At 36.1% G+C, this 21,802-nt stretch overlaps 1 protein-coding gene across 1 annotated transcript in view; it reads left to right on the top strand.

Moving 5' to 3' along the window:
* LOC135205517 (ribonucleases P/MRP protein subunit POP1-like) overlaps positions 1–18,516 on the top strand; it is a gene marked incomplete in the record, with an annotated part of 122,013 nt that extends 103,497 nt beyond the window's left edge. Inside the window, 2 exon segments of the mRNA XM_064236260.1 lie at positions 6,170–6,307; positions 18,156–18,516. Coding sequence (XP_064092330.1) covers positions 6,170–6,307; positions 18,156–18,470 — 453 coding nt within the window.
* Between the last annotated feature and the right edge of the window lie 3,286 nt (positions 18,517–21,802).

Below are 21,802 nucleotides of genomic sequence, written 5' to 3'. Positions count from 1 at the left end.
GGGAATTGCTGGAATACCTGGTACACGAGACGGTGGAGGACTACGCTCGGTACTGCCGGTATGAGCTGAGGACGACCTTGTCGTATTACTGGCGGGGTTGCAACCTCATTGACATGGCACATTTTTTAGGGCTCCACATTTATTTTGGTATGACACCTGCTGTCGACGTCAGGCAATATTGGAGGAGAAATTATTTTTTATGTATGCCGAATGTGCCTGGCGTTATGTCCCGTGATAATTTCCTGGCGTTGGACAGGTACTTCAACGCCTTCAACCGAAGGCCGGGGCCATACCCCGGAATAACAGTGATCGCCTCATTTTAGGTGCGTACAGTGTGGATTATATCCCGTGAGCGGTGTAGTAATCTCGTGATTCCTGGAAAGAACCTGTCTTTGGATGAGGGGATGATGCCTTACAAAGGACGTCTTAGTATAAAAGTGTATAACCCCAAGAAGCCAAAGAAATATGGTGTGAAATTCTTTCTCATTACCGAGGCCAACACTGGATACGTTGTGGACTTTTCAGTGTACTACTATACCGGGGTCTTCTCCACTCTGCGTGACACTGTATTCAACCTTGTGGGACGTTTCCGTAACCAGGGATATCACCTATTTATGGATAATTATTATAACTCGGTATCCCTGGCCCAGGAACTGTATGAAGCAGGTGTTCACGTCAGTGGTACCCTTTGGTTGGTGCGTGGGGCCCCGAATGTCCTCAAGAGGTTCGCTAGTCATCCGCAACACCTGGCAAGAGGAGAGACAGAGTGGCGGCAGAAGGGCGCTGTCTTCGTCATCTGTTGGAAGGGTGTCCGACTCGTCCCCATGATTACGACGAGTCATGAACCCATCCAAGAAGAGATCATACACCGGAAGAAGACACGTCGACAGGGCCGAGTTGTGTTTGAGGAGTTTCGTACTGAGCGGCCTACTGTCATTGGGCACTACAACAGGCACATGGGAGGAGTTGATCTCTTTGATCAGCTCATCCAGTACTATCCCTTCGCCAGGAGAACCAGAAGGTGGACACAGAAGCTCCTCAAATACATCCTTCAGTTGGCCCTCCAAAATGCCTACATACTGTACTGTGGGTACCGCGGTGACAATCTTCCGAGGTTGACCCACATACAGTTCCTAGAGGTAGCCGGGAATGCCCTTATCAACTTCGATCCTGATGAGTGGCCTTCCATAACTGACCCCCTGCCCCGAGCTGCAGATCTGCCCCTAGAGGAAAGGGCAGATAGGAGGGCCAACTATATTTTTTTTTTTGGGGTAAGCAAATTACTTACAGTCTAGTAATATTCAATCATTTACCTTCACTTTAAAACAAATTACAAGTCTCTAGAACAATATCTCGATTTATGGTGAATATTTGAAAAAAATATTTTTACTCCCTCCGCTAGCCGATTCTCGGCCGAAAATCTCCGAAACGCGTAGGTCACATTCTCCTAATAGTTGTGCCTTTTCATATTACGCTTATTTTATAGTTTTATATATGGAAATGTGCGCAAAAACATGCACAATATAACAAAAAATATTGGAAGGTTGTAGCATTTTTCATTTTTGAAATATTTGCATATAAAGTACGATAAGTACGAAAAAAAAACTACGATCGGTCAACTTTGACTCAACCGAAAAAGGTCAAAAAACGCATTTATAACATAAAAATCTTACAGTCTAGTAATATTCAATCATTTATATTCATTTTAAAACAAATTGCAAGTCTCTAGAACAATATCTCGATTTATGGTGAATTTTTGAAAAAAATATTTTTTTCCCCTCCGCGCGCCGATTCTCGGCCGAAAATCTCCGAAACGCGTAGGTCAACATTCTCCTAATATTTGAGCCTTTTCATATTACGCTTTTTTTAAAGGTTTATGTATGGAAACTGTGCGCAAAAAACATGCACAATATAACAAAAAATATTGGAAGGTTGTAGCATTTATCATTTTTGAAAAATATGCATATAAAGTACGATAAGTACGAAAAAAAAAAAAAAAAAAAAACAAAAAAAAAAAAAAAAAAAACTACGATCGGTCAACTTTGACTCAACCGAAAAGGTCGGTCAAAAAACGCATTTATAACAAAAAAAAAAAACCATAAAAATCTTACAGACTAGTATATTCATCATTTATCTACATTTTAAAACATATTGCAAGTCTCTAGACAATATCTCGATTTATGGTGAATTTTTGAAAAAAAATATTTTTTTTCCCCTCCGAGCGACGATTCTCGGCCGAAAATCTCGGAAACGCGTAGGTCACATTCTCCTAATATTTGAGGCCGCTTTTTCCATATTACGGCTTTTTTTAAACCGGTTTATATATGGAGAATGTGCGCAAAAACGTGCACAATATAACACAAAATATTGGAAGGTTGTAGCATTTCTCATTTTTGAAATATTTGCATATAAAGTACGATAAGTACGAAAAAAACTACGATCGGTCAACTTTGACTCAACCGAAAAGGTCAAAAACGCATTTATAACATAAAAATCTTACAGTCTAGTAAATATTCAATCATTTATCTTCAATTTAAAACATATTGCAAGTCTCTAGAACAATATCTCGATTTATGGTGAATATTGAAAAAATATTTTTATTCCGTCCGCTCGCCGATTCTCGGCCGAAAATCTCGGAAACGCGTAGGTCACATTCTCCTAATATTTGTGCCTTTTCATATTACGCTTTTTTTAAAGGGTTTGGATATATGGAAATGTGCGCAAAAACGTGCACAATATAACAAAAAATATTGGAAGGTTGTAGCATTTATCATTTTTTAAATATTTGCATATAAAGTACGATAAGTACGAAAAAAACTACGATCGGTCAACTTTGACTCAACCGAAAAGGTTAAAAAACGCATTTATAACATAAAAATCTTACAGTCTAGTAATATTCAATCATTTATCTTCATTTTAAAACAAATTGCAAGTCTCTAGAACAATATCTCGATTTATTGTGAATATTTGAAAAAAATATTTTTTTTATTCCGTCCGCGCGCCGATTCTCGGCCCAAAATCTCAGAAACGCGTAGGTCAGATTCTCCTAATATTTGAGCCTTTTCATATTACGCTTTTTTTAGAGTTTTATATATGAAAATGTGCGCAAAAACATGCACAATATAACCAAAATTATTGGAAGGTTGTAGCATTTCTCATTTTTTTTATATTTGCATATAAAATAAAATTTTAAACGAAAATTCGACATTCGGCCAACTTTAACTCGTTCGAAATGGTCGAAAACTGCATTTGTAAGCTAAAACTCTTACAGTATCGTAATATTCAATCATTTTCCTTTATTTTGAAACAAATTGCAAGTCTCTATAACTATTTCGATTTATGGTGAATTTTTTAAAAAATTATTTTTTTACATCCGCGCGCTACGAATTCATGCATCATTTTGTGATAATATTTTCTCTGTGTTGCTTTTATCGTTTTACAATGTGTTATATATCAAAATGATCGCAATTTAGTGCACATTACAACGAAAAAAAAAGTAACTTGTTACCTCTAACCGTTTGGCGCACAGCGCGATTTGAATACAATTACGAAATTTCGTTTTTGCGCTATCATATATCGCATTATTTATATATGATGAATAAATTTTTTTCATTTCTGATGGTTGCATACTAAACTTCAAGCAATGACAAAAAAATGAGCCAAAAATGAACTCTTAATCTTGAAAACTAAGCGCGCTGTGATTTTTTGAAAAAAATATTTTTTCCGCTTACGCTCTCACTCTCAAACCCCTCCGGCACACGGGAGTCATTTTTTTATTTACCGCTTCGGCGTTTAAGGGTTAAGAGGAGTTTTCTAGTAATTTCTGATGAAGAAAAGGAAAATTATTTGTGAGAGAAATAGGTCTCTGTGGGGTTCCACTAAAGTAAGGAGGAGGGTAGATACATCATTATCAACTACAAGTGAAATTAAACAGCTTTGCTAAGCTGAGAAGGAGTTTGCAGAGATAGTTAAGGGGGCTGGCCGGCTAATGCCCTTTTTTAAGGACAGGACTTTGATATTCATACCACTTAATAAGGTGACTTGGGACATCTCCAAACCGCATATGATTTTCGCCTCTGACCTTCGGTTTTGTGACGCCAGGGCGATTTATCCCGAAAATAACCATTTTTCAAATTCTATCTCCTCCCTTGATATTTAATATTAAGACCTGGGATTACTACCATATATAGACCTGATGTAGACCTCCAATCGAATGGAGAGTTTTTTTTCTAAAAGTAATTTTTTTGCAAGATATGAATTTTTCAATATGGTAAAAAAATAAACCCTATAAATCAGGAGAAAAAAATTTATAAAAAAGAGACGAAACAAAAATTGGAAAAAAGGGCTCTATTTGATTGTTCTATAATGTCTTTCTGAGTTATATACCAAATTTCAATGTTATAGCTTTAAAACTAAGTGAGAAGATAGATTTTGAAGGTCAATAAGTATAGTTTTGAGATACGGGCGTTCAAAGTTTTCCTTCGTATTTCTATAAAGACAATGTTAATAAATAATGATTATTATGAATGTATATTTCTTTTTTGTGTATTAATAAACCAAAACTATTTTATTTATCATAATTTAATCATAAATGATGATCCCTTTGCTCATATATCGCAGCCTGGGGCACTGCTTGAGGCAAGATGGGGCACTCCTTCCTACGCAATTCTCTCTCTCCCCTTCGCTAACTCGGCTTATTACAGCGAATTTTCTTCTTCTGTATGTTAGCGAGATGTTTTCCTTGTATTTTCCTCTTTGGCATGATGAAATTCTTGCCCGAAACAAAGATAAACAAACGTAATTGCAAGAGAATGTCAAGAGGTGAAACTCGAAGGCGTACTCTTTTTTTACAAAGACAATTTAACAAATCATGATTATTATGAATTTCATATTCCATTTTGGGTTTTAAAAAACCAAAACTTTGTTATTTATCATATATGAAGACCTCTTTGCTCAAAGATCGTCGTAGCCTTGGGCACAGTGTGACGTGTGCTGTCAAGCAAGACGGAGGCGTTACTAAGCAACCCTCCCCTCTCTCTTCACTAACTACGCATATATTATGATATTCTGTAATAATACTTGAGCGATTTTTCTTATTCTGTATGTTAGCGAGATGTTTTCCTTGTCTTTTCCTCATTGGCATGATGAAATTCTTGCCGAAACATACATAAACATACGTAAAAGCAGGCGTACGTCAGAGGTGAAGTGGAACGTGTAGACTACTCGAACTCTGTGATCGCACTAAATCATTATCAGGACTGGACTTGGCCTGAAGTCTCCTTCTCGACTCGGGGAATGTCTACAGATGCCATTTCTCCCAATTTCTTTGACAATAATTATCAAAATTTACGATAATAGAGGAAATATTGCATTTTCTTGTACGGATCAATGTTTTAGGCTTATTGAGTTACGTTAACTAATTACCCTGTAACTACGAAAGTAAGAGGAATTTTGACGAAATATTTCGTATACGTATTCTCAATTGCCATATGAAGCTCCATGAATTTTTTCATGACTTTGCATTTTTCGCCCTATACCTCCATGTATAGGCGTTCCGGCCGGCCCCCTTAAGGAAAGTTAAAATTTAATACATGACTTTGCTAAATGGGGTATTTTTGGTAGACCCTGTCAGAAACCTGGGAATTAACAAGCATTATGGCAAAATATTCACCTAAGGGCTTTACATGTAAGGTCTGTATATGGGTAAGTTGAGTTAGAATATCACAAGATTTGTTACAGACTCTAGACAGGAGATTTTATATTTTTAGCTTTATCTACTTGAACAATTTAATAATGACAAGTCTTTAGTATTTTGCAAGACTGTGAAGGAAAGAAGACAAACTTAATCAAGAAACATGTTATTGGTAAACATTGAGGGTAGTTCATCAATGAGTGTTGACAATTTATGGATATTTATATATGTATTATATAATGTACCATGTATGAAAATACATAGTGCTTCCTTATTTGCATGTAGGGTTGACGTTATTCATTGGTGTAACTTGATATATGAACTTCAAACAAAATTCATGTCGAGCTAATAGGCATTTGTGTTGAACTGGTCTGCATGTACTGACTATTGCCTTCTCCTTTTTGTACTTATTCATGTGTACTATTAAAAAGTCAGTGGTGAATTGCACTATTAAAGCCAGCTGTTTTTTAATTTCAGAGGAAAATACATGATATGAAAACCAAAACCAAAATGAAAGTTGACCAGGAATTTAGTACAGGGGGTTTTGTGCAAAGTCAGCCTACCTTCAAAAAAGTAACTGAGATGGCTCTTCAACACCTAGAAGATAGCAATAAGGTTTGTGGGTTTTTTGCTCTGAGAATAGTAATTATATTGATGTTTTTTTTATATATAAATGTATTTTAAATTTAAATGTTTATTGACATTTTTCCAATCTTGTGCTGATTTTGGTCAAGTATATGTATATCTTTTTTTTTTATTTTCCCTTTCTTTATTCCTCACTTTTGAACTGCATCCTAACAAAATTCTTTATGCATTAAGGTATAGTACAGTTAACCCTTTAACGCCGATTGGATGTATTAAACGTCAATATAAATTGTCTGTTGGGTGCCGATTGGATGTATATACGTCAATATAAAAAATTTTTTTTTTTAAATTCGCGGAAAAATAGTTATAGGCCTACTAGGCGAAAACTTTTGAATCATGCTGGGAGCTCACGGATCAAGGCGTTGTTTTGTTTACAATCATTACCCAGGCACGCAAGTGCGAATTCTTTCTCCTCGCACTAAAAAGCATCAGCGACACATCTCAGAAATTATTTCATCACTTTGACATAATTTTTGCACCATTTCATATTAGCCGTTACATGGAGTATTATATATGAAAATGTGCAGTTTCATGTAGAATACAACAAAAACAACTCATGGTTGTAGCTTTTATCAGTTTTGAAATATTTTCATATAAATAACGATAAGTGCCAAAATTTCAACCTTCGGTCAAATTTGACTCTACCGAAATGGACGAAAAACGCAATTGTAAGCTAAAAATCTTATATTCTAGTAATATTCAATCATTTACCTTCATTTTGCAACAAATTGGAAGTCTCTAGCACAATATTTCAATTTATGGTGAATTTATGAAAAAACTTTATCCTTACATCCGTGCATTAACTCTTCCGAAAAAATCATAAATTTTTTTGTCCGATTGTTGTAATGTTTGCACATTTTAAATTAGCCGTTACATAAAGTTTTATATATAGAAATGTGCGCAATTTCATGTAGAATACAACTAAAAAGAACCCATGGTTGTAGCTTTTATCAGTTTTGAAATATTTTCATATAAATAACAATAAGTGCCAAAATTTCAATCTTCGGTCAAATTTGACTCGACCGAAAATGGTAAAAAAAACAAGCAAGTAAAGCTAAAACTCTTACATTCTAGTAATATTCAATCATTTACCTTTATTTTGCAACAAATTGGAAGTCTCTAGCACAATATTTCGATTTATGGTGAATTTATGAAAAAAAAAACATTTTCCTTACGTCCGCGCGGTAACTCTTCCGAAAAAATCATAAATTTTTTCGTGCGATTATCGTAATGTTTGCACCATTTTAAATTAGCCATTACATAAAGTTTTATATATGAAAATGTGTGCAATTTCATGTAGAATACAACAATAAACAACCCATGATTGTAGCTTTTATCAATTTCGAAATATTTTCATATAAATAACGATAAGTGCCAAAATTTCAACATTCGGTCAAATTTAACTTGACCGAAATGGTAAAAAAACGCAATTGTAAGCTAAAAATATTACATTCTGATAATATTCTAATGTTTACCTTTATTTTGCAACAAATTGGAAGTCTCTAACACAATATTTCGATTTATGGTGAATTTATGGAATAAACTTTTTCCTTACGTCCGCGCAGTAACTCTTCTGAAAAAATCATAAATTTTTTCGTCCGATTGTCGTAATGTTTACACCATTTTAAATTAGCCGTTACATAAAGTTTTATATATGAAAATGTGCGCAATTTCATGTAGAATACTACTTAAAAGAACCCATGGTTGTAGCTTTTTTATCAGTTGAAATATTTTCATATAAATAACGATAAATAGAAAAAATTCGTCCTTCGGTCAACTTTAACTCAACCGAAATGGTCGAAAACTGCAATTGTAAGCTACAACACTTACAGTCTAGTAATATTCAATCAATTACCTTCATTTTTCAACAAACGGGAAGTCTCTAGCACAATATTTCGATTTATGGTGAATTTTTGAAAACATCTTTTTTTTTTTTTTTTTTTTTTTTTTTTTATGTCCGCGCATTACGAATTCATGCATCATTTTGTGATAATATTTTGTCTGTGTTGCCTTGATTGTTTTACAATGTGTTATATACCAAAATTATTGAAATTTAGTGTACAATACAACGAAAAAAAATTTACTTGTTAGCTTTAACCGTCTTGCTCACAGCGCGATTTGTATACAATTATATATGAAATTTTTTTTCGCGCTGTCATATATCCCAATATTTATATATGATAATGATATTTTTTTTTTCATTTCTGATGGTTGCATACCAAACTTCAGGCAATGACAAAAAAAGGAGCCAAAAATGAACTCTTAATCTTGAAAACTAAGCGTGCTGTGATTTAAAAAAAAAAACATTTTTTACGCTTCGGCGCTCACTCGCGAATGCCGCCTGCATACAGGAGACGATTTTTAAAATACCGCTTCGGCGTTTATGGGTTATAAACTTACCATAACAGAGAAACTAGTTGAGAGGAAGTTTTTTAGGTTTTCCTTCAAAACTGGAATTTAAAAAATAAAAAAAAAAATGATTCTTTCATGTTTGAAACCTGAAAAAAACTGCTCAACTAGTTTAGTTTCTCTGTTATGGTAAGTACATCCTTGTTAAAATTGTGTACCATTTTTATATCTACACATTTTCCCAAGATTAAGAAGATCTTCATGTTCACATCTGCTTTTCTGTTTTCCTAAATGACCTTTGTGTAGGTATTGAGGTATATTTAATGCAACATGTTAGATTGCAGGTATTCTAGAACCAATGCTATAGTTTGTAACTTGTTTAGAAATTTCCACTTCCGTTTCATCTTCATTTATTATCTCAAAATTTGATGTACAGCATTTTTAAGGAATAAAAATTCTTCAAATTTCCTTTACAAGTAGCTTTAAATTGTTCCTATTTTGTTGATATTTATAAAGATGTTCTTTGGGGGTGCCCTTACAGTGCCCCCAAGCCCTCCCAGCTGGTTAGGCTTCTTCGCTCACCACCTCCCCTTTCAAGTTCCACGGACGAGTGGGTTATGTGCTCGCCTACTTGTTCAATTCCCTGCTTTGCCAACGTGGAATCAGAGGAATTTGTTTCTGGTAATTAGAAATTCATTTCTCGGTAGTATACTAATGTGGTCCGGATCCCACAAAATGCTGTAGGTCCCATTGCTAGGTAACCAATTGGTTCCTATCCAAGTGAAAATATCTAATCCTTCAGGCCAGCCCTAGGGGAGCTGTTAATTAGCTCAGTGGTCTGGTTAAACTAAGGTATACTTAATTACCTCCCCCTTTCTGGAGGGTGGGGCCTCAAATATACCTTTGTCTCCCCCCCCCCCCCCCCCCCATTTACGTACATCCCTCATATACGCACAGACTCCCTGTTTATATATGTACGTACAAACTCCCTTTTTAAGAAGCCAGTACCCTAAATTGACAAGCCACTTACCTAGATTAACTAATTTTGAGTGCAAAATTAAGTTAAACAAAATTCAGTTTCCAAGGAAATATGTCCTTTCACATGCATAATCAGTACTAGAACTAAATTAACTGTTAGGTAACCTGTAGTAATATTTCTCCATAATTTTGCAGATTCTGAAATAGTCAAATGCATTTGTTGCTTCAGGTTGATGTAAGTGTATTTTAATCTGAAATATTACAGGGTTTGGAAAACTACAAAGAGGGTAAGGTTTTAGTGTTCTGTAAAAGAAAACTACTGAGGCTAGAGGGCTGGAAATTGGTATCTTTATCATTTATTTACTTACCGGGATTAGGCTACATGTAAGTCACCCATTAATGATTACCTTTAAAAGTAATTCTTGAATGTGCAGGAATGTTGCATCATTGCATTATGTGATATTTTAATTTTGTGGTTTTGTTTACTGATTATAGTCTAGTCGCAAAGCACCGGTAAATATAATTAACCTTGAAGGTAATTTGCGAATGGTAAGACCTTCTTTTAGACTAAATGTTGGCATTTAGGCCAACACATTTTTTTATTTTTTTTGGTTAACATGCCTGCGATACTCATCACTTCCCTTTGCAGAGACAAAGGTGGAGGTGGAAAATGTAGTATGGAGAGTATGGTGTTATTGTTTGACTGCTGAAGGCCATAGGTGGATTTTTCTGTCAATCTAGTATTAATTAACTATCGGGTTTTGCTTCGGCAGTAGTACTTCGGTACGTTAAAGAGAGAGCTGGGCTGGCCTTGGTGTATGGAAGTATTTTCTTGGTGTCGTACAGTTGTGAACGTTCATGTTCGGTAACTTAACCTCCAACTCGCTTGTTCGGATTGGAGCTCAGGCCACTCGAAGCAATTTGTGGGGTATGACCCAAGGAGGCTGGTATGACACTGTGTAATCGGTTATTGTCTGAATTCAATTATTTAGAATTCCTGATAATTCTAATTCTACCAGTGTTTTCTTTTTGAGTAATCAGTTATTTGTAAATATCTGTTGTATTCTCTCATATTAGAGTCTCATTTGCTTTGAGACTAAACATGAAAAATACTTCTTAACATAAATTTATTCTTTTTTCAGAGCGTAAATCTATATACATTTACATTAATTTTCAATACACATCTGAATATATGAAATGCTATTTCATATGTATGTAAATACTTATTTTATTCTTTTATCACTAATTGGAGAATAAAAGCACAGTAATTTACAATATTAGAGTCAAATTTGTTTTGTTACATTCTACAAAAATGTACATGTGCATTTTCGTGATTGTAAGGAAATAAAAATGCTAGTCTGTCCGAGCGTCATTTAGCGTTATTTAAATACAAAGACTGAATATAGGAAACACTAATGTTATTCATACATTTTTAGCATTCTTTCTTGCCTAGATACCAGAATTTCATGTATGGTAGATAATCGATTACAGATCAGTTATTTGCATAAAGTAATAAGTAACTCAGATCTCCAGAGCTGTTGGCATCTTGGCTCTTGTCTGTCAGGAGCAAGAGCCTTACTGGCATAAAGCCAGCCTAATCAAAACACCAACTGTCTGAGTGTCCACCCCTGGGCACTGATTCGGGTGCCAGTGGCTGCCAAGCGCCCAGTGTTTTGGGCGCCAGTAGCTACCAAGCACTGAGTTTTCGGGCGCCAGTAGTTGCTGAGCCCCCAGTGTTTCGGGCGCCAGTGACTGCCAAGCACCCAGTGTTTAGGTCAACAATGGCTGCCAAACACCCAACATTTTTGGGCGCCTGTTCCTGCCTAACGCCCAGTGTTCGCCCCTCGCCTACCGACTCTCGTCTCAAGCCTCCCAAAGCTGACACCAGTTCTCTCCTACTATCCCTCCTATCTTAGTCATTTGCTCCTGTGCCTGGCTCCATCGCTTCCTTCCCATGCCTTTGCCAGCATTTTATTTTGATTATCATGGATTTATCAATGTTACAATGAAGTGTGTAGTGGAGGAGGTGGCTACTTGTCCCTCGATTCTCCTAGACAAAGGTCACTGTCCCGCTCCCCCACACCCGGGGAGAAGACATACCGGAGGTCCAGGGGAGGTTGGGGGTTTCATACAGACAGTTGCTCCCTCAGTCGAACCTGTTGTTTGTCGGTCCCAGGTATCGACAGACAGCCGCTGGTAAGGCGTTTTTCTGGATATGTGTTAGAGGAGGTGACTATCTGACCCCTCGGATCTCCTAGACTTGATTCACGGCCAAGAACAGCCTAGGAAAGGACATACTGGTAGTCGAAGGGGGGTGCGAGGGGGTTGCCCCCTCTGTCGAACCTGTGGCTATTCCCAGGTATCGGCAGACAGCCATTGATAAGGCATCTTGTGATGTGCTTGTGGGTTTTGACTTAACACAGCTGGATTAGTTATAATTTTGAGCGTCCTGTACTAGCGCCTAGGTGTTCAATCTCGTAAGTTACCTCTGCTTTTGATAGCCAGTCCTCTCCCAGGCTTTTGTGCCAGATGCGTGGACTTGCTTGCCTTCTCATATACACTCTTAAAGGTGGAATTACTGACTTGTCTGTTGAAGAGAAAGTGGATCAGAGCGCTGATCCTGCTTTGGCATTTTGGATGGACAACAGGTTTGGTGCTGGGATCTCTCTAGTATCTGGTGTTTTTTGGTCGAGCACTAATCTCCGTCCAGGTGCTCTGCACCATCTGAGGAGCTACACTCCCATGCTTCAGCGCGCCTGGAGCTTTCCATGCCTTCCCTGACACCAGCTATTTGTAGTTTGGCACTAGCTGTTGGATGCCTGATGACCGTCTCCTCGTTCATCTTCGTCGACACTACGGGATCTTTCATTTGCTCTTGTCCTACCACTTGATTAGGATATCACTTGAGTCGTGCAGTAAAGTCTGTACGTTTAGTCCTCTTTGTGAGGTTTTTGATCATGGAGAAGGCAGTTGTGTGGCGAGACATGGCAAGTTTTCACCATCTTTAGGTGCATTCAACTCCACTCAACTATCGTGTTCCTGTGATCTAACCAATTTTAGGACGAGAAGGCTCCGATTGATCTGTGAGAGCCCATACTCTCCCCTTTGGAAGCATTTTTTGCTGAGGCGAATATGTTTTCCTAAGTTCGTATTTTGCTATCATCACTGCAAGTTGATGACCGCGCACGTTATCTGTGATGGATGAGGAAATAATAGGAACTCAATAGAGTGTACTCCCCATTGTTTGGATTTGAGTGCCTATGTTCCTGGTTCTATCATTAGGATATCACCGGACGTATGTTTATTTGGTTATGGGAACAACCAGTTCAGCATGGACTAGTCGTCTTTGGTGTCCTGTTAATGCCGTAGAAACCGTCCTTCGGGATAGCATCTCGTTCACTCTCTTCGTTAGAGAATAAAGGATATCTGCCTCCAGTCATTCTTTTTCTCTTTCGAAGTGAAGAAGAATTAAGAGGGCGTTCAACCACCAGTAGCCTACAAATATTTTTGTATATTCTTGCGGCAGGCATCCGTTATCAGTTGCACCGTCTGAGTGATAGATGCACACTGGTAAGTTAGCCTTAGTGTGTGAGGAAGACAAATAGTACCTTATCGTAACCATAGTTGCTGGTAGTAATCTGAAACTTATGACAGTCTTTTGTGCCTCCCAAAAGTATCCAATTCGGACTTTGAGATGTCTAGTGGTTTTGTTTGGCAACACCACCACAGCTTTAGCATTATCACTAAACAAGAGGATTGCTGTCCCTCATGTTTCGATTAACTTGCAGTTGCTCGAGTATCTGTTGTGCACTCAATAGCTATATAAGATGAACACATGCCAAGACAAAATGTACTACCATGCAACTCAGCCCATGGAGTTGAGTTGAGTGCCTGGCTACTCACTAAGATCTTGTTCGTCCTAGTTTGTTTTTCCTCTGTCGACTGTTAACACCTAACTTGAATCTCTGCCCAACCATTACATACGTATGTCTTTGGTTGGCTTTAGATTCTCGCTTATGGTTCCTGTTTTGGGCTCCTCAATTACCATTACAAGAATCATCTGACAGTTATGTCTCATTAGATTCTGCATTGTCTTTCTGTTTACCCTCTACGGGCTGCTCTATGAGCAAGAGCCTGTACTGACATAAGGCCAGCGTAATCTCAAAAAACTGTTTACCCCATGGTACAACAGGAGTCTTGAAGTCTTCAGCTTTGTTTCAATTATCGCATAGACCACTGCAATTATTCAGAATGATTGATCAGACAAATAATGCAGTTTTTAGTCTTGAACTATTTTCTCTTAATTTGTAAAAGTGTTCAACTACTAGTTGTTAACCATGGAGGGAACATTAGAAAACTTTGCCTGCACTGATAGCTCTGCTTCAAGGGTAAACAGAAGAGTTACTCCCTGAACCAACCTTTGCAGTGACAGTATACAGGCAGTCCCTGAGTTACGACGGTCTCAGCTTACGACGTTCCGAGGTTACGACGCTTTTCAATTATATTCATCAGAAATTATTTCCAGGGTTACGACGCCTAGAACACTGAACTGGCAGATGAAATATGACACCAAAAATGCAAAATAATAATATTTTAAAGTTTTTTTGATGAAAAATGCAATGAGAATGCAGTTTACATAGTTTTCAATGCACCCAAAGCATTGAAAGTAAGGTTTTCTTAGGATTTTTGACGATTTTCTGGCTTACGACGATTTTCGGCTTACGACGCGTCTCAAGAACGGAACCCCCGTCGTAACCCGGGGACTGCCTGTATTCCTGTTTGTTTATACGGCTAAATAAAGACTTCCAGCCTTCATTGCAACAGGAATCAGAGGTCCAACCATACCCTAGGAAGTTATAGTAAGAACTCGTCTCTTCCTCTGTCTAAACATGTGGTCTCCCATTTTATATGGGCTTCATGTTTGAGACACACAGTGTTGTGGAGTGTCTATTGGCCTCGTTGGGAACAAAGCTAAGGATATAAGAACAGCCTCTTCCTCTTTAGTTTCAGTCATTTGTTGCTCTTCAAGCCCATTCTTCTATAGATCTACCGAAGACATAAACAATCTTTGCTTATCATTTTTGTTTTCTTTTTTATGTAAATAAAAAAAATATTTAAATTTTTCAATATCTCAAGACCATTGTTAATGACTGGCATTACATTGTGGAAGGAAGTACAGGATGTTCTATTATCTCTTCACCTTTTCAGTAAGGTGCTGAGTTTGGAGAGCCAGGAGGTATGGTGCACCTGGAGCACCCACCATTCTTAGTGGATGGGTCATGTTGTTTTTTCAGTGTAGGTGTCAGTGTTTTCTGGTTGTTTTATTTTGGTACTGCACCCAGGGCAAGGATGGGCACCTATCATACTTTGCTAGCCATAGGACCATTCCCCTTGCTACAAAGTTCCCCTTAAGTACGAGGCGACCCTTGACTTTACCTCCACACCACTACCAGTTGAGATGAGCACCAACCAGAGGCAGTATTCATCTGCATACTATCTTAAATGATAGGAACAACAAGCGTTGTTTTTCCAATGCTAGCAACTTTTCTATTTCAAATTCATTACATGACTTAAGGCTTTGGAGTAGAATATGTCCATGATTCCACTTCCATTCAATGTGAAATCAGCGATATAATTACTGGGTTAGTCACATGTACAAAAATGATATTTTTAAAATAAAATTACCTTTTGTATATACGTACTTACCAAGTAATATGATCAGAGCCCACCCGCTAAGTCGTTCCTTGTGTTGTCGTAAGGGGACAGCACTGTATACCTACACTGAGCCATTGAAGTGTGGAATTTAGGCTGCCGTAGAGTAGGGAACTCTTAAGCGATATAATTACTGGGTAAGTATATACAAAATCTAATGTTATGAAAATATTTGTATTTTAACCCTTAGAGTGCAACTGTCGCCCCTGAGCGACGACACACTCATTATAGAAAAGCGAACGTCGACACTGGTTTACCACCATAGAAAAATGTGTACCCTAATACATAATTACTATTCCATTTTCTTTGATTTACAATAATAGAAAACTTGATGGCAATATCTAGCACCATCTATTGGTGGCGTCCCGAAACATAACAATAACAAAAGACCTCAATGTTTATGCCCAGCTGGGCAAGAGATGACTTGTATTTTGTTCATTTATTCGTTATAACTTGGTATGTTTTACGTATTTATGCATTTTTTGTGTTATGAATCAATGCTGGTTGAGAGTAATATTTTTATAAGTTACCACAAGCTTATATAATAGTAGACTGCAGCAGATATAATGGCCAGAACCTAAATGTTATTGTTTGGCCCTTTAACTGGTCATTTAAAATTTGAGCCTTTTAATCGATCGTAAATGAACACAAATGTATGAATCAGTAAACTATGTATGTTTTTATGTTAGGCTATATAAAGACATACTTTTCCTCATATACCATATGTGTGTATATATATATATATATATATATATATATATATATATATATATATATATGTATATATATTATATATATATATATATATATATATGTGTGTGTGTGTGTGTGTGTGTGTGTATGTACGTATGTATGTATGTATGTATGTAGGTATCGTATGTAGTATGTATGTATGTATGTAGGAAAAAAATGCGTTTTAGAGGTCTAGGCTTCATGGATGTTGTTTGGGAAATGATAACTGATTGATTTTGCCAGTTTATTTGGAAAGTGTTAAAAAGTTAGTACTGACAGCAATGCAAGCTAAACTTAAAACACGTCATTATTATTTTTTCTTGCATTTCCCGTCTTGCTTTTGCTTCACATGCACAGTTGTGTAGGTTAGATTACTTTTGGTTTTTCACTCTAGTTTTACATTTTTATCTAAGATAATGATTGTTTTATTGGTTTTTGTATCACTCACACAACTATGTAGCCTATGCTTGCTGTGTAGGTTAGCTTAGTTTTCATCCTGGAAAAGTTTGAATAAGAGTTACCGTTTGATTAATGGTTAGTTACCACTGATCAAACAGTAACTCTTTATCTTGTAGCAGTTTACATGGTTTTGCAAATGGATTGTTGGAAGGTTATTCAAAAAGGCCACTGATTGGTAAGAGGAGACTGGAATCACCATTATCAAGTAGACTCACAGGCAGGCATTTCATTACTCAATTTGTAAACAAAAATCACAAGCCTGAATATATTGTTTGCAGTATAAAAAGTACTGACTGCTGCTTAAAAAGAGGGGGGGAGTGGGGGGGTGGGGGGGGGGGGCAGTGCAAAAGAAAACAAACGACACATCACTGTGAAACCTGTCCTAACAAACCACCTTTGTTCATTTTGCCATGCTTCAAAATGCACCATACTGTAAGCAAGTACAAAAAGACCTGTGAATGTAAAAAGCAATACAAAAATAGTAGTTAGCTGAAGTTTTAATTTAAAAGTTTTCTAAATGAAAATACCCATTTCGTTTGAGAAGAGATTTTTTTTATATAATGCACTAAATACTTTTTAATTTCATTCCTGTCTTTATATCTGTTATTTTCATATAATAAAAATTGAACTGTATAAAATAAAAGTTATATTGCCAGTTCTTTTCCATTCTTTCTTTCAACACTACAAAATCTCAAAAAAGCGATACGTAAAAGGTACCTATTTTACCGAAGAAAAAATATTTTTGTATAGTCATTTATCAAGAAATTGTTGCAAATTCAATCCACATGCCTTTTCTTAAATTTTAGCTCCCCAAACAAAATGTTGGGTTAAGAATTATGTGTAATGCACTCCAAACTTTTTTACTTTTTTACCATTTTTTCTAAAAAAAAAAAAAAAAAAAAAAAAAAAAAAAAAAAAAAAAAAAAAAAAAAAAAAAAAATCAGTATTTTTCAGGCCTTTAATCACATTAAGAAAAAAATAATGCCAGATATGGAAAATATTGGTTCTGAAGTCAATTGGAGCATTTTCATTTTTTTATGAAATTTTATGCACCCAGAGGGTAAATTACAAATGCATATTGACGCAGTTAAGGGTTAATATACTGCAACTCTTTTAAAGTTTAATGATTGGATAAACTAAAAATGTTGAAGATTTGATCAATTTTCCATATGGCATTTGATTTTTACCAAGATTTGATATTTGTTGTTGACTGGAGGATGACCAAATGAGAATAAAGTAGGACAATTGGTATGCGTAATTCAAGAGAAGGTTTTAGGAGTCTTCGTGAATTTCTATTGTACATGTATAAGAAAATGCAATAAGCTGTTTAAGAAATTTGTAGCCCATCCAGAAACAGGTACTTTTTGTGTTAATGCATTCACTTTTCCAAAATATTTTATTGTAATTTGTCTGCGCTCTCTAAATTACATTACATTTGAATATCTCAAGTATCTAGTATTACATAAGCGCTAAAAAGATGTTGACTTTCATTTACTTCATTTTTGTCTCTTTGCCACCATGATATGATTGAAAACTAAATCTTTTATGAATTCTTCATTAATAATTGGCAAAATTTTTCTCTTTGCAGGACATCTTCGAAAAGCACAGGTCATACAACAGCAACATGGAAAAATTGTGGTTAATGAGGAAAGACCATGAACTCCAGTGTTGTTCTCTTAAGATAGTTGGTTATATAACCCATGGCACTTTTAGCATGACAATTGGTCGAGGAGCTGGGATTGGTTGGGTTGCCCTTAAGCCTTTGCTTGATTACCTACACTCACATAAGAAATCACAGTCAAGTAATGATGATGCAGACACTGATATAAAGGTAAATTCTGTTCTCATTAGGAATCCCTCCAGTCTTAAATATTTCTGGGGAAAGTTGTTTATTATTAAATAGTAGATTATTGTTAATGCATTATGAAATAAAAGACATTTGAATTATAGTTTGAAAATTCTCCTTCACATCTCAGATTGTCATGTTCCACACGGGGATAGTCTATCCTTGTTGTATGCTGTAAATATTTTCAGTATGTATTACGTATACTAAATTCATCTCATTATAATAAAACATTGGGCTATTGACATTTAGACAAATAGAAGTGCCTCAGAGACATTCTTGTCAGAGATGCCTCAAAAAGGTCACAAGAATGTGACAATAATTTTTGTAACCTATTATCAAACTGGCAAGAAATAGTCCTATTCACAACTTTAGCCAGTAATGTGCACTAGAATGTGGCTGTCTTGTTTGTGAAGAAGTATCCACAATGGCTGGTGTTTAATCATTTTAATTACATTCCCATATGTTGGATCTAGTTTGGTCACTACTAATTAAACTGAACAGCAATATATTTTCATTTCTGAGTATCTGAAGATTTTTATCAACTGACCTCTGATGTCGGATTGATGATATTCATTTGGTAGCCCTTGCCTGTATTGCTTCTAATCTTTATAGTGTCCTTGGATGTCTCTCAAAATTGAAGAGTAAGCTTTAAGCGAGATGTGATTAATGTGACATTCTTATAAGATCTAAAATGTCAAGTATTTTCAATGAGAGGTGGTGATATCTGTTGTGGCATAGCCATTCTCCATGAACACATTCAGTTAGAAATTTATATGCTTTGATATTGACTTAATTTCAGTTTGCAACTTGTTTTGACATTAGTGTTGGTACTACTTATAACTCAGAAGCATCGTCCTTATTCTTTTGAGATGCCTCTTTGTGTTATTGACCAGTGTCATGAACCATGAAGAAATAAATAATTAGGACCAGAACTGGAGGGACCAGGGAGTCCCAGAGCAAATCAAGGAGAAAGCAAAATACATGTAAACTACTAAAATAATTTTAAACTTATTTATTATCTCTAAGTTAATTTACATATTTACAATTGAGTTAAGGTTCCAGCCAAAAGTATAATAAAAATGATTAAAGCAAAAGCAGTTAATAGTAAAGAAAAAAATGAAATAATAAAACTTGGCATTATATTATCAGGGCCATACACCTGCCCAACACTAGTGCCATACATTTGCTCAACCCCATCACACTATGATATGAAAATATCTCAGGGTCATACACTGCTAATCAAAATCAACAGTGGCATAAATAAACACTTGAGCCATACACTTGCTTAGCAACAATAAGCAGCTGAGCCAAATATTTGCTAATCAACATACACAACTACATACATAACACCTGAGCCATACACTTGCTCAAACCCTTATTATATAAAGATACAAAAATATCTTGAGCTATACACTGCTCAACGTACACATGGAAGACAATCGCAGACTAACAACAAAATATTAATCAAAATTTAAGGAACTGTAGCCTTCCCACATTAACAACACCCTCAGTCGTCACAAAGATGAAACCTCCTGTGATGGTTATGGTTTAACCATCCTTCATCCTTGAAGTAGAACACCAGCATCTTCAAATAACTATGCACTGAAGGACGTTGGTCTCGACTCTCAGGACGATCTCCTCCTCGACCTGCAGCGGCCAACAGGTAGCCATCACCTGTCACTGTCGAGATGTTATTCTACTGCTGGGCTAACCTTAACTAACTCCGACAGTGAGTTGGCAGCAAACGTCACCTTGCACCATTAAACAAAAGCACAGGAGGGAAGGTTTAAAAGTCATACAAAGCAGTTATAAAATTAAACAAATACCAAAATACCTTACACCAGTATGAGAAGTCTTTCATTTCCATCTACAAATATGTACGAAGCCTTCTTATATTGGTTTGATCGTTCATGTTCCTTATAAATGTTTTTGCATTAGGTTTTCCCCTCATGGGATTAGACATGATAAATGTTATCTCGGCTCTCTCATCTTGAACACTGAATTTTTATCTGGTTGAGCTGTTCATTTGTGCCCTTTCTGAATTTTTATCTGATTGAGCTGTTCATTTTTGCCCTTTCTCCAGGATTTGCTAGTATTATCCATGGGTCTCAGCTCTGCTGCTACAATTTGAACTCTGGTGTTTGTACCAGACATTTATTTGCAACTCATTTGTAATGCGAGTTGTTCAAAATAGTCTCCAATTTTTTGTCAGTGCCCATTGCTTTGCTGTTTAGTTGTTACATGCTCACACCATTTATATTTTTCTCTGAACCTATTTTAGCTACCAGTATACATAATTTTTGTTTTTAATGTCTCAGTTACTACATGTTATAAAAATAAACTAGCTCCTCCAAGTCTTGTCCTTCTCCCACTTTATCACTATTTACTTTTGTACATCTTGTATGATTTTGATCCAGTATATATTTCCTTCCATACAACTCCCCCACAGCATCTACTTAACTTCCATAGACTAATGTTACTTGACTGAACATCATTAGTATTTGGCTGAAATTTTATTTGCTCAATTTGTAATTTACAGAATTGCACTTCTCATTTATTTTTATTTCTGCACATACTGTACAAGCCTTCTGTTCTGAAGCATGCTCAACTAGTTAATGGGCATCAGCACCCACTTCATTCCTTTCTGCGTTCAAGATTAACAAGATTCATTTGGTCTTATCTTAGAAAGTTTCATTTTCAGTTTTCAATATAACAATCTTGGAAGATTTTGACTCTCATTTAAGATCACATTCTTTGAGAACTTTTACCGGGTTTCATTTTCAGTTCTCATATGAGATCACATTCTTTGGAGAACTTTTACTGTTCTCATTTAGGATCATATTCTCTGGCGAGCTTTACTTAAGTTTAATTTTTAGTTCTCATTTAGGATCACATTCTTTGGAGATCTTTTACAATGTTTCATTTTCAGTTTTCATTTGAGATCACATTCTTTTGAGAACTTTTACCTGGTTTAATTTTCAGTTCTCATTTGAGATTACATTCTTTGGAGAAGTTTTACAGTTTCATTTGCAGTTCTCATTTAGGTTCATATTCTCGGGAGAGCTTTACTTTGGTTTCATTTTCAGTTCTCATTTAGGATCATATTCTTTGGAGAGCTTTACTTTGGTTTCATTTTCAGGTGTCATTTAGGATCATATTCTTTGGAGAGCTTTACTTCGATTTCATTTTCAGTTCTCATTTAGGATCATATTCTTTTGAGAGCTTTACTTTGGTTTCATTTTCAGTTCTCATTTAGGATCACATTCTTTGGAGAACTTTTAGTTTCATTTTCAGTTCTAGTTGAAGATCACTTTCTTCGGGCAAGCGCTATGAGGGACTAGTAATCATGAACCCGTAAACAGCATGTACTAAACATTAAAACATTAATA

Source organism: Macrobrachium nipponense, chromosome 24, assembly GCF_015104395.2.
Source record: "Macrobrachium nipponense isolate FS-2020 chromosome 24, ASM1510439v2, whole genome shotgun sequence".
Classification (NCBI taxonomy): Eukaryota; Metazoa; Arthropoda; class Malacostraca; order Decapoda; family Palaemonidae; genus Macrobrachium; species Macrobrachium nipponense.
This window is presented reverse-complemented; position numbering and strand designations above follow the sequence as displayed.